The sequence below is a fragment of the Macaca thibetana genome, chromosome X (assembly GCF_024542745.1).
Source record: "Macaca thibetana thibetana isolate TM-01 chromosome X, ASM2454274v1, whole genome shotgun sequence".
NCBI lineage: Eukaryota > Metazoa > Chordata > Mammalia > Primates > Cercopithecidae > Macaca > Macaca thibetana.
The window spans coordinates 48847008-48859933 of NC_065598.1; the positions used below are offsets into that span (position 1 = coordinate 48847008).

Here is a 12926-nt window from a genome sequence, read left to right on the forward strand (position 1 = left end):
GGACCAACATGGAGAAAACCCCTCTGTACTAAAAATACAAAATTAGGGGGGCGTAGTGGTGCCTGTCTGTAATCCCGGTTACTCAGGAGGCTGAGGCAGGAGAATCACTTGAACCCTGGAGGCAGAGGTTGCAGTGAGCCGAGATCGCGCCATTGCACTCCAGCCTGGGCAACAAGAGCGAAACTCCGTCTCTAAATAAATAAATAAAGTTGCAATATCATTTTACATTTCCACCGGCGGTATAGGAGTTCCATTTCCTTCATATCTTCAGCAACAGTTGGTATAGTCAGGCTTTTAAATTCTAACTAGGACCTTCAGCTGACAGAGTGCGGTGCCTGCAGTAGAGTGAGGCCAAGCACTCCTGCTGGCTCCCACAGCCAGGCCTCCTTGCTGGCCGCCAGGTAGGTCATCGCACGGGTCCAGGAGCCAGGCACGGGACCTGCCAGCCTCAGCCTCCAGGGCCTGGGCGGGCCGCCAGGTGAGCGCGCCCCAGAGCTCAAAATTCGTAGCTGGCTGCCCTGTGTCCACCCAGCGGACTACTGGCCATGGAGCCGCGCACAGGGGACGCCGCGGACCCTAGGGGCAGCAGAGGAGGTACAAGGATCAGAGGTGTTGGGGAAGGACAGGGCGAGTCGCCGCCACCTCTTCCCGCCTGTCTGCTCCACACCTTTTCCTTCTGACAGGTGGTAAACAGAGCGGCTCTGGCGCCTAAGTGGCGGTGGCAGGGGGAAGGGGCCCAGCGATGGAGGCTGGGCTCAAGGTCCCCCACCCACACGCACACCTGAGCGAAAGGGCCGCGCACCAGAGCAGGGGAGGGGGCTCTCAGAAGTCTCCAGGGACATGTGCAGATGTGCGGGGAGGGGTCTGCCCGTGGTCACTGGGGACACCTGGGCACTCAGGGTCTGTAGTGAACTGGGAGGAGGGGAACTGGGGTCCCCTGGGGACCTGTGGAGGGGACTCTGGAGGTACGTGGGCCATGGGGGAACAGGCCCTCTGAGGGAATTCATGGGGGTAGCAGGGGTTGCCTAGGATACTTAGAGGGAGAATTGGGGGTTCCGGGGCTACGGGGTCAGGCCGTGTTCTCCCAGGATATCTGGGGAAACGGGGTCCCCTGAGATATCGTGGGCGAGGAGTTGGGCATCCAGGGTGATTGGGGGCAGTCGAGGACCTCACATGGTGTTCGGAGGAGTCCAGGACTGTTGCAGTCAAACAGCGATCTCCAGGGACACCGTGGGAGCAGGCGGGGGTGCACCGGCTACCCGCGATGGTAGGGGATCGCGTGAGAAGGGAGGGACAGCAGTGACCTCCGGAACTAACGAGGGAGTGGTCAGGGGTCGCCGGGTATCCTGAGGGCATTTCTAGGTCTTCGGGCGTCCGGAAGCGTGGGGGTTGGCCGAGGCCGAGGGTCGGCGTTGACCTGTCCCCTCTCCCGCGCAGGCCGCGGCCCCTCCCGGCTCGCGGGCCCCAGCGCCCGGCAGCTCCTGGCGCGGCTGGACGCGCGCCCCCTGGCGGCGCGAGCTGCGGTCGATGTGGCGGCGCTGGTACGCAGGGCGGGCGCCACATTGCGCCTGCGCCGGAAGGAGGGTGCGTGACGGGCGCTGAGCCTCAGCTGGGGGAGGGTTCGGAGAGGAGCTGGGTTCAGAGCGGCAGGCCTGGGCGGTCAGCAACTACTGCCTGCCTTGGGTGGGGCCAAGGGGCGCGATTTGGGGGGCGGGGATAGGAGGGTGCTTCGAGTGGGAGGAGCCTTGGGGTTATTCTAGAATATTCCTTGAGGGTTATCACAGTAGGCAAGGGCTGCATTAGTTGAGAGTGCGGAGGTGGATCCCCGTTCTGGCCGGCGGGGCTTCGAGGGTCCTTTATGGGGAGGCGGGGCCTGGAGAGTTCTTGAGGGGTGGGGACGCAGCGAAGGGGCAGGCCTGAAATGTGAGTCACGGGGGTGGCGCCTATTGTGCCATGGGGGCGGGGCTTGAGATGTCGGGAACGGGATGTGGGTTAGAGGCTAATTAGAGGGCTTGCTATGGAAGGTTCAGGAGCCGAATTTTGGAGTAGCATTCTCCAGGGTGGGCCGAATGGTGTTACTTGAGGGATGTGTTCTGCGTGTTGTTAGAGGGAGATAGGAAGGCCTGGAAGATTATTCACATGGCTGAGCCCAGGATTGTTTGTTAAGAAGGTGGGGTCAGAACAGTTATTTGTTTGGGCTGAGAGCCTTTAAGATTACTTGAGGGGATGGTGCGTAGTTAAATGGTGGGCCAGTTTGTATATGAGCTGCAGGGGCGAGGGAAGTAGATGGGGCTAGAATGTTAACTCAGGGAACAGGTCCTAGGTAGTTTCCATGGCATGTCCCCCGACAGCCCTCTCCACCGCTTTTATCCCCCAGTTGTTAGCGTGCTGGACTCTGCGGACATAGAGGTCACAGATAGTCGCCTGCCTCATGCCACTATTGTGGATCACCGGCGCCAGGTAACATCTTATCCTTCTATTGGAGGCAACCTGCCTCAGGGCAAACTATGTACACCAGTGTCCTTTATTCCAGCACCGTTGGTTAGAGACACGTAATGCGCCTCCCCAAGTGATCCAGGGTAAGGCACGTAGTGCTCCGAAGCCATCCCGGGCCTCTGGTCATTTCTCTGTGGAGCTGGTCCGCGGTTACGCAGGCTTTGGCCTCACCTTAGGTGGGGGCCGGGATGTTTCTGGGGACACTCCACTGGCCGTGCGCGGGCTGCTGAAGGATGGTCCAGCACAGCGCTGTGGTCGTTTGGAGGTGAGCCCTGAAGACTCTTCCATTGGTAGGTGCTATCCCTGCCTTTGTTTGGGTGCTCTCCTTTTGCTTTTCCAACACGACTGCGTTGCACTCTTCCAGGTCGGGGACCTTGTGCTCCACATCAACGGAGAGTCAACGCAGGGCCTCACCCATGCCCAGGCCGTGGATCGGATCCGAGCTGGAGGCCCCCAGCTCCACCTGGTTCTTCGTCGGCCTCTGGAGACCCACCCTGGCAAGTCTCCAGGGGTGGGAGAGCCCCAAAAAGGAGTTGGTGGGTTTCCCAGGGGAGAGAAGTCAGAGATCAGTGAGGAGAAGAGAGAGGTTCACAGAGTGGAGAGGCTGAGATTCTGGGTGGGAAGTGTTTGGTGATCTCTTTGGGGAGGGTCTGCAAGAGGTCATGGTATTCTCACAAGTAGGGGCAGGGAGGGGCATAGGGTCCCAGGATAGGAATAAAGCAGGGGCAGGGAGGGGTGTCAGTCCCAAGGATAGGAATTTCAGAGGGTGGGCTTTCCAGGTACTGGGGAGAGAGAAGGGAAGGGGTCTAGGATAAAAGCAAGTGTTTGGAAGGAAGGGTCTTAGTTCTCAGAGGGGAAGGCAGAATGGATCTTAGCATTCTGATCCACTGGCGGGGGGGAACTGGATGGGGATCCAGAGGGTAGGGGGTCTAGTTCTGAAAAACAAAGGGTTGGTGGTTTGGGAGTCAACGGAGGTGGGATGAGAGAGGAGAGAGCAAGGGATCCTAGATGAGAGGCGTTTGATTTCCTTTGGAGATTGTGGGAAATGATTTCTGAGGGGCATGTTCTGGATCCAGGAGGGGAGGGGTCTCGGGAAAGGAGGTGTCGGCGTTGTGAGGGGTGGTGCCGATCCCAGAAGGCCTCGAGGGGAGATTTCTCTAAGGGCCAGGGTCTCATTTCCCGCAGCCTTTGAGTTCTCCTGTCCACCCTCCGCCAAAGGCCCGGATTTCCCTTCCCTACTTCACCACCCAGTCTAATCCGTAGTCCCGTCATGGCTAGATCGCAGCCCAGATCCTGGAGGGCCGGAGGTAACGGGGTGTCGCAGCAGCAGCAGCACTTCCCCAGTTCAGCACCCTCCATCCCGGACGACGCTCAAGAAGACCCGGGGCAGCCCAGAGCCTAGTCCAGAGGCGGTCGCCGATGGCCCCACGGTTTCTCCTCCTGAGCGCTGCACTGAGGATCCCAACGACCAGATCCCGGGTTCCCCGGGGCCCTGGCTAGTGCCCAGCGAGGAACGGCTCTCGCGGGCCCTAGGGGTCCGGGGGACAGCGCAGCTCGCTCAGGAGATGGCAGCCGGAAGGCGGAGGCACTGAGCCTACCTCTGACGATGCGGGGCTCACTAGTTACCGCCCAACCTGGATCCGGCGCGTGTGGCCACCGGGCACTTGGCACTTCCCCGAGAGCTTCCACTTGGTCTGGTCCCCCCTCCCGCTGCGCAGTGGCTCTGCCCGCACTCCCCTTGCAGCGTCAGTGGTATGACCCTTCCAGCCCGGCTAGCCTGCGCTTCTGGTTCTGGGAGGGAGAGGTAATAAAATGGTTCGATCTGGTCTTGACTTGCCAGGCGCTCGAGGCGGGGTGGGGCTGCCCAGGCCACTCTGTAAACGAGCAGGTGGGTTGATCCTGCTTCGAGTAATCGCTAACTAGCTTCATGCTGCTGCTTTCCTGCTTGCACATGGATCTTTGCTTCCGCTGGTCCTCAGCCTGGCGTGGTTTGTTTTTCTCTTCCCCGTCTCCTGCTCCTCTCCTTGTTCATCAATTTCACCTTTTTGGAGGTGTACAGGGTCTCACACACAAATTATTGTGCATGGCATGGAGAATGCAGAGGTGAGCCTGTCGTGGCGGGACTGCACCAATGTATCCACAGTCCTGTCTCGGAATCATCCAGACCCTCAACTGACGTCGGGATAGCAAGGCTAGAAGCCTAGAAGCAGGGCGGCTTCCTTCGCCAGGGACCTCTGGTCTCCCATTTCCGGCCTAGTCTGCCAGCTTTTGCTGGCACGTAGGCTACCACTCTCCGGGCATCGGCTGGGGCCCTGGATCCCCCTTTGGGGCGGAGCGGGGAAGGTGTGAGTCAGCGCCCCTGGGCGGGCCGGGCTAAAAAAGGTTGTTAGAACCTTTGGGCCGTGCCCCCATTTTCCGTACATGGTGAAGAACTGCAGCCGGGCTTGTGTGCACTCGCCACATACTGGGCGTTCCCCGCACAGGAGAGGCCGAGAGTTTCCTTCACCCTGCGAACAGAGCCCCGCAGCCAGGGCTTATATGGCCAGCGGGACTCCAACCGGGGTAGCCGCGAGGAAGGCACTGGCAGAGGACAGAAATGTCCAGTCACCTCCGCTGTCACCACATCCTGAGCACTCAGCCCCATCCCCCCCGCCAGGAGGGAAGCTGTGGTCTGACGGAATAGGCAACTTTCGCCCCTGTGGGGAGGGGACGGGGAAGGAAGAAATAATTTAAAGGATCCGAGTGCGAGAGTCCAGGTGGCCTTGGAGAGGAAAGAGGAACGGCGAAGACAAGCTGCGAGCTGAAGAGTGAAGAGGTGAACACTTGAGTGGTTAGAGCTGTAGATAGACATTGTGGGGAAGTGTGCCAGGGTGGCTTCCAGCTACCCCTGACTTAGAGCCTGGTGGAGATGTGGTTCTTCAGAAGTTAGCATAGGGCTCAAGAGCCCCAGTCCTATAAATACAGTCACACCCAAGAGACTAATAATAGTAACCCCGGCCACCATGTACTTAGTTTTATCCCTGCTACTGGCTCTATTGCAATATTTATTTTCATCTACAATAGTTGCACATCTACTCAACGATCCGAATATGTCCATTTCACAGAGGAGGAAAGTGAGGCCCAGGGAGTGCAGATAGCTTGAGAGAGGAGGATCAAAGCAAGATTTAATCAAGGCCTGATTCCCAAGTCTGTCCTCTTAATTTCACCTGCATTGAAACCCAACTGTATACATTGCACTGTGCTAGGTACTGTGGAGATGCTGGAGGAACAAGACATACAATTTGTCTTTGTGTAGCTGATGTATGTAATGAGGGTAGACAGATGTCAGACAAGAAAGACAAGAAAATGAATAACTAAAAAACCAGGTCAGTCGTGGTGGCTCACACCTGTAATCCCAGCACTTTGGGAGGCTAAGGCTGGTGGATCACAAGGTCAAGAGTTCAAGAGCAGCCTGGCCAAGATGGTGAAACACCATCTCTACTGAAAATACAAAAATTAGCCGGGTGTGGTGGCAGGTGCTTGTAATCCCAGCTACTCGGGAGGCTGAGGCAGAGAATTGCTTGAACCCAGGAGGTGGAGGTTGCAGTGAGTCAAGATCACGCCACTGCACCCCAGCCTGGGTGACAGAGCGAGAATCTGTCTCAAATAATAATAATAATAACCAGACATGGTGGTTTGTGCCTGTAATCCCAGTACTTTGGGAGGCTGAGGCGAGTGGATTGTTTGAGCCTACGAGTTTGATACCAGCCTGGGCAACGTAGAGAGACCTTGTCTCTACAAAAAGCTTAAAAATTATCTGGGAGTGGTGGCTCATGCCTGTAGTCCCAACTACTTGGGACTCTGAGGTGGGAGGATCACTTGAGCCCGGGAGGTCAAGGCTGCAGTGAGCCATTATTGCACCACTCCACTCTAGCTGGAATGGCAGTGAGACCTTATCTCAAAAAAAAAAAAAAGGCCAGGCATGTGGCTCATGCCTGTAATCCCAACACTTTGGGAGGCTGAGGCAGGTGGATCACCTGAGGTTGGGAGTTCAAGACTAGCCTGACCAACATGGAGAAACCCCGTCTCTACTAAAAATGCAAACTTAGCTGGGTGTGGTGGCACATGCCTGTAATCCCAGCTACTCAGGAGCCTGAGACAGGAGAATCGCTTGAACCCGGGAGATGGAGGTTGTAGTGAGCTGAGATCATGCCATTGCACTCCAGCCTGGGCAACAAGAGCGAAACTCTTTCTCAAAATAAATAAATAAATAAATTCAGAGAGAAGTGAGAGTCATGAAGCTATGAAGCTAGCAAAAGGAGGTTATATTGTGGGAGATGATGGTGGGCTTCTGGCCTCTGAAAACATAACTCTTGAGCTGGAACCTGAATGACTAGAAGCCAGGTATATGAAGCACTGAGCGAAGGGCATTGACAGCAGGGGGAATAGCAAGTGCAAAGGCGTTGAAGCGGAACCAGGTTTGTCTTGTTTCAGAAATTCAGACGTGTCCTCGCAGAGTTGGCAAGCACATACTTATCACTGGGAAAAGTATGTTTCATCCCTTCCACTATTCACTCACTCTTCAGGCAAGCGGGGCTGAAAGAGGGGAGCTCTTTCCTTAGTTTTGAGGGGCCTTGTGTTGGCAGAGAGAGCAGGCAGGCCCTTGGGTTGAATCCTCCCGGCCATCCAGTTATGATTCTCCCCCACATCAAATGAGATGAGAATAAAAACAACATCTAGTCTGGAGAGTGTGTCCCTCAGGGTAACTCTGGGATCCTGATTCCAGGAGACCAGATGCATGTCTTAAATGCAGAAATTAAGGCTGAGCTGGGGGAAATTACTTGCTCAAAATAACACACTTAGCCAGGTGCGGTGGTTCACACCTGTAATCTCAACACTTTGGGAGGCCAAGGCAGGAGGATTGCTTGAGATCAGGAGTTCAAGACCAGCCTGAGCAACATAGCGAGACCTTGTCTCTACCAAAAAATAAATACAAACAAAGTGTCTACAAATGTCACTCAGCCTTACACCCCAGGAGCCATCCATTCATCTTGCCAGTCCCCCAGAAATAAACTTTCCTATTCCTCATGTACAATTGTGCTGACTGGCCCCTCTCTTCAGAACCAGGAAACTGAAGGCCAACATTTAGGGCTAGGACTTCCTTGGGATTGCAGAACACAGAATCAGACCTTGGGCTCTCTGGGCTCTAACACTATTACAAAAAATGTTTTTTTAAATAGAGACAAGCTCTCACTACGTTGCCCAGGCTGGTCTCAAACTCCTGAGCTGAAGTGATTCTCCCACCTCGGTCTCCCAAAGTGCTAGGATTACAGGCATGAGCCACTGCTTCCGGCCTCGGGCTCTAACACTAGAAACAATGCTTGCCCTATTTCTGAGCAACTCAGTGCTCACCAATCCCTGTTCTCACACAGCCTTTACACTGGCAGGGTCTTATCCTCATCACTGCTCAGAGGTTTATTCCACTGTCCGCAATCCATTATCCAAAACTCTGGAGAACAAAAAGCTCTGGAAACTGGTGGTTTTCCCACAAGATAGACACTATTTGGTTGCAAAACCTGACCTGATCTAATGAGGAACAATTTTCTTTCTTTCTTTCTGTTTTTCCTTTTTTGGAGACAGGGTCTTACTCTGTTGCCCAGGCAGGAGTGCAGTGGTCTGATCATGGTTCACTGCAGCCTTGAACTCCCAGGCTCAAGCAACCCTCCCACCTCAGCCTCCCGAGTAGTTGGGATTACAAGCACGCGCCGCAATGCCTGGGCTATTTTTTTTTTTCTTTTTTTCTTCCTTTTTTTTTTTTTTGAGATGGAGTCTTGCTCTGTCACCCAGGCTGGAGTGCAGTGGCGCAATCTCTGCTCACTATAACCTCCACCTCCCGGGTTCAAGCAGTTCTCCTGCCTCAGCCTCCTGACTAGCTGGGATTATAGGCGCGCACCACCACACCCGGCTCATTTTTTGTGTGTTTTTAGTAGAGACGGGGTTTCACGATGTTGGTCAGGCTGGTCTCGAACTCCTGACCTCGTGATCTGCCTGCCTCGGCCTTCCAAAGTGCTGGGATTACAGGCGTGAGCCACCGTGCCCGGCTGCCTGGGCTAATTTTTAAAATTATTTGTAGAGACAGGGTCTCACTATGTTGCCAAGGTTGATCTCTAACTCCTGGGCTCAAGCGATCCTCCCGCCTGAGCCTCCCAGAGTGTTGGGATTACTGTCATGAGCCACTGTGCCCAGCGGAGGAACACTTTTCAATCCTTACCCAGTTATTGTGAACATTCATACCTTTTCTTGAAGACATACCATTTTGTTTCTTTGTTTGTTTTTGCTTTTTGTTTTTGTTTTTGTTTTTTTTTTGAGACGGAGTTTCACTCTTGTTGCCCAGGCTGGAGTGCAATGGCGTGATCTTGGCTCACCGCAACCTCTGCCTCCCAGATTCAAGCGATTCTCCTGCCTCAGCCTTCCAAGTAGCTGGGATTACAAGCATGCATCACCATGTCCGGCTAATTTTTGTATTTTTAGTAGAAACGAGGTTTCTCCATGTTGGTCAGGCTGGTTTCGAACTCCCGACCTCAGGTGATCCACCTGCCTCAGCCTCCCAAAGTGTTGGGATTACAGGCGTGAGCCACGCGCCTGGCTTTTTTTTTTTTTTTTTTTTTTTTTTTTTTTTTTTTTTTTTAAACGCGACAGCTCCAAACCCCGCTGAGAGTATATGCACGGGAAAACTTTCTGAAATCAAAAATATTCTGAATTCTGGCAACACACTGGGCCACAGGTCTTTCGGATTTAACCCTGCCTAGGCCGTTTTATTCAGTTAAGGAAACTGAGTCACTCCCTCCCAAAGCCAGATTCCCGCGGTTCTAAGCTGAAGCTGTCTCGGGTGCATTTGCATTCCAAAAAGGCGAGGGGTCCCTCTATTACTACTCCTGGTACCTGGAGCTGCCAAGTACCCTGGCGATGGGGCGCCTCGGGGGCTGTGCGCCGGGCTGGGAGTATCCTTGGCGGGCGGGGCGAGGGGGCTTCCGGGGCGGCAGCCACCTGGCCCGGCTCCGGCCCCGCCCGCGTCATCTCTGCGCGGTGATTCACTCCCTCCTTCGCCCCGGGGCCCCCTTCCCGGCCAGACGGCGGGCAAGACAGCTGGGTGTGCAGCGTCCTCGAAACCACGAGCAAGCGAGCAGATCCTCCGAGGCACCACGGACTCCAGCCCATGCCATGGCGGATTCTGAGCGCCTCTCTGCCCCTGGCTGCTGGGCCGCCTGCACCAACTTCTCGCGCACCCGAAAGGGAATCCTCCTGTTTGCTGAGATTGTGAGCGACCTGGGGCAGGCGCGTGGGCAAAAGCGGGATGGGGTGGCTGGACCACGCGGAACTGGATGGTCCGGGTGAGGCAGGCACTTGGCCGGGGCGCTCGGCAGTGGGGTGCAGGTGGGTGGGTTCACGGTGAAGGCCCGAAACCCGGGGCGCAGGGCGAGTCGGTGGGGTTTGACGAAGGTTGTTGAGATCTGGTAGCCCCCGGGGTGAGGCAAGGAGCCTATAACGCATACGGAGGGCTACATGGGGGGAGCTGCGTTAACTCATCAGTGGACTCATCGAAGGGGTCCCAGGGTGCTGGGAAGTCGGGGCCTCCTGCGGCAGGGCGTGGCGCGGCCTGGACACAGGAGGGCGGGCTGGCAGCGCGCCCAGGGGCAGGGCCTGTTGGGGTGGGCCCCCCCCCTCGCGCTAGTCCCGCGGTGTAGAGGGCCCCGCCCTTCGCCAGTTCTTCCTTACCCTTCTGAGGCCGGGCGGGATGTCCTTAGGTTTTCGGGGTTTCCACCCTTCTCAAAGTGGGCGCCGCCTTTGAGTCACTTGTAAAAGGGGTGCGGCGCCTTTAAGGGAGTCCTGCCTCTCTGGTGTCACTCTCACCGCTTCCCAAAGGGGTTGCTGGGGGAACCGCGTGTTCAGCCCGGGTCAAGGCCACAAAGCCGGCGTCAGCGGGGCTCACAAAACACCTGGCAGCGCCACTCCCCTCAGGCTGCCCATATCCTAGAAGGGAAAAGGGGAGGAAACTGAGGCACCCAACTCTACTTCTTACTTGCTGGGTGACCCTGGCCAAGCCATTAAACCTCTCTGCACCTCAGTTTTCTCATCTATAAATTAGAGAGAGTAATAATAGTACCCAGAACATTAGATTGTCGTGATGATTGAATTTGGAACACAGTGAGCACATAAAAAGTGTTTAGCTATTATTGCGTGTCATTTCCCCAGCGCTCATAGTCATTCGAGTACGGGACTCCTAATTTAAACCAATCTCTTCAGCCCTGGTTGCTGATTGAGGTCCCCTTTCCCATGTCACCCTTCCAGATATTATGTCTGGTGATCCTGATCTGCTTCAGTGCCTCCACACCAGGCTACTCCTCCTTGTCGGTGGTTGAGATGATCCTTGCTGCTATTTTCTTTGTTGTCTACATGTGTGACCTGCACACCAAGATACCATTCATCAACTGGCCTTGGAGTGTGAGAAGGGGTCCACAATGGCAAGGCCAGGGAGGGGTCTGGGCAGTTAGGATTGTCTGGGAACTGTGGATGCTGACTTCCCTCTTCTCCCTACACCTCACAGGATTTCTTCCGAACCCTCATAGCGGCAATCCTCTACCTGATCACCTCCATTGTTGTCCTTGTTGAGAGAGGAAACCACTCCAAAATCGTCGCAGGGGTAAAGGCCATGGGAGCAGCTCTGAAGCACAGAGAGAAGGGTTTGAGGAGCCAGGGGCCATTTCTGCCTTAGCTTCCAGCAGAAATCGTGTGGCCCACAGCAAGTCACACTTGTCCTCAGGGCATGGAGGGAAGTTTGGCACAGGACTTGCTTTTGCCTCCCAAGGTCTTCATTTGCTGTGAAGGGCAGTCCCTTGTCAGACACAAGGACCTTGGTGAGAAGTACAAACAGGTGGCCCCTTTGTCAACACACTGGACTACCATCTGCAAGAACTTTGTCCCAAATGTAGTAGGAATTGGGGCTGGGCGCAGTGGCTCATGCCTGTATTCCCAGCACTTTGGGAGGCTGAGGCTGAGGCAGGCAGATCACTTGAGGTCAGGAGTTCAAGACCAGCCTGGCCAACATGTCGAAACCCCGTCTCTACTAAAAATACAAAAATTAGCTGGGTGTGGTGGCAGGTGCCTGTAGTCCCAGCTACTCAGGAGGCTGAGGCAGGAGAATCACTTGAACCCAGGAGACAAAGCTTGCAGTGAGTCAAGATCATGTCACTGCACTCCAGCCTGGGTGACAGATGGGTGACAGAGTGCGACTGTGTCTTAAAAAAAAAAGTATGAATTGAATTGTGCCCCCTACGTGTAAGGCCACAGTGTGGCCTCCCTGTGTTGAGGGGTATAGGAGGAGGGAGAGTGGGGTAGGATGCATTCTCTTGGCCTTTCCCTGGGGTTCTTTGGCTTCCCAACCTGGGGCTTGAGTCCCGTCCTGTATGGGGCAGGTGCTGGAGGTGGTAGATGCAAGAAGATAAGAGACTGAGTAACCTGACTTCCTAATCTAACCCTCCTCACTCCTATCCTGTCCCCCAGGTACTGGGCCTAATCGCTACGTGCCTCTTTGGCTATGATGCCTATGTCACCTTCCCCTTTCGGCAGCCAAGACATACAGCAGCCCCCACTGGTAAGGGTGTGTGTGTGTTGGTTGGGGGTAAGGGGGTTGCTGAGAGGGCAGAGGAGAAAAAGAAAGGGATCTCTTAAAGGCATGAATGCCAACTCTGGTCCCGTATTGGTACTGATGGCTTTTGTACCAATAGGTACCATAAGCTTCAGTATTCTTGTGTGTAAAATGTTCATGGACTTTGGATCTTGTTTTTAAAAAATGGGCATACAGATTCAGCCAATGCTTTCTCTCTTTTCCTCACCTGCAGACCCCGCAGATGGCCCGGTGTAGGCGAGCTCCCTTCATTTCCCTCTGCAATCTGCAAATAACTCCTCCATTGAAATAACTCCTCCCCACCCCAACAACAATATTCCCAGCCAACCAACTCCCACCCCCTCATAGAGGTAAAAGTGCCTTAATTGGGAGACTTTTGTCTTCCAGCCTGCCAATCAACCCTCCTGGGTGTGGCCACCATACGCCTGTGCCTAGGTCCTCCTTCTGCAGGATCCAATAGGAGACACCAGTTCTGCCTGAACCATGCCCCCACCTAAGTCACAAAATGAGGGAAGGGGGGAGTTAGATTTCAGAGTCAAGTCCCCAGGTTGGGACCCACTCCAAATAATCTCCTCGGTGTGGGCGGTGGTTCTGTAGAGGGATAAATGAATAATAAACATTGTTAAAATATATGATAATGAATAAAGTAATCCTTTCATCAAATGTGGATAAATTTCAAGCATCAGGAGGGGGAAATGGAGTGGAAACAGCTGGGGCAAGGAGGCAAAGAAGCCAGGCCTGTTTTACAACAAATATTAAATTACTT

The 12926-nt window shown here is 54.7% G+C and overlaps 5 protein-coding genes across 10 annotated transcripts in view; 2 read left to right on the plus strand and 3 right to left on the minus strand.

Moving 5' to 3' along the window:
* The window catches only part of GPKOW (G-patch domain and KOW motifs), a 50738-nt gene extending 40543 nt beyond the window's left edge, over nucleotides 1-10195 (minus strand). The window contains exon 1 of the mRNA XM_050775664.1: nucleotides 10190-10195. The gene's annotated coding sequence lies outside the window, so the exon portion shown is untranslated. The remainder of the gene's footprint in view (nucleotides 1-10189) is intronic.
* The window catches only part of PRAF2 (PRA1 domain family member 2), a 108705-nt gene that overhangs the window by 86100 nt on the left and 9679 nt on the right, over nucleotides 1-12926 (minus strand). The window contains exon 1 of one of the 4 annotated variants that reach the window (XM_050775742.1): nucleotides 10191-10194. The exons of the other annotated variants lie outside the window; for them this stretch is intronic. The gene's annotated coding sequence lies outside the window, so the exon portion shown is untranslated. Of the gene's footprint in view, nucleotides 1-10190; nucleotides 10195-12926 lie in introns of those variants that run through there. 4 annotated transcript variants of the gene reach the window in all.
* Nucleotides 414-6441, plus strand: MAGIX (MAGI family member, X-linked). 3 transcript variants are annotated; one of them, XM_050775691.1, is made up of 6 exons: nucleotides 414-594; nucleotides 1438-1584; nucleotides 2378-2460; nucleotides 2534-2761; nucleotides 2861-2993; nucleotides 3775-6441. In XM_050775691.1, the coding sequence occupies exons 1-6, from the start codon at nucleotides 546-548 to the stop codon at nucleotides 4086-4088; spliced, it is 954 nt and encodes a 317-aa protein (XP_050631648.1). In that variant the 5' UTR covers nucleotides 414-545; the 3' UTR covers nucleotides 4089-6441. The 3 variants fall into 3 exon arrangements, with proteins under 3 accessions (XP_050631648.1, XP_050631650.1, XP_050631649.1); XM_050775693.1 differs by lacking the exon at nucleotides 2534-2761 and having other exon boundaries at nucleotides 459-594; nucleotides 3775-6440; XM_050775692.1 differs by lacking the exon at nucleotides 1438-1584 and having other exon boundaries at nucleotides 468-594.
* LOC126945684 (uncharacterized) lies at nucleotides 3253-3780 on the minus strand. Its single transcript, XM_050775819.1, has one exon. The coding sequence runs from the start codon at nucleotides 3766-3768 to the stop codon at nucleotides 3337-3339; it is 432 nt and encodes a 143-aa protein (XP_050631776.1). The 5' UTR covers nucleotides 3769-3780; the 3' UTR covers nucleotides 3253-3336.
* On the plus strand, nucleotides 9512-12792 carry PLP2 (proteolipid protein 2). The gene is made up of 5 exons (XM_050775712.1): nucleotides 9512-9792; nucleotides 10825-10977; nucleotides 11081-11176; nucleotides 12037-12127; nucleotides 12375-12792. The coding sequence occupies exons 1-5, from the start codon at nucleotides 9697-9699 to the stop codon at nucleotides 12395-12397; spliced, it is 459 nt and encodes a 152-aa protein (XP_050631669.1). The 5' UTR covers nucleotides 9512-9696; the 3' UTR covers nucleotides 12398-12792.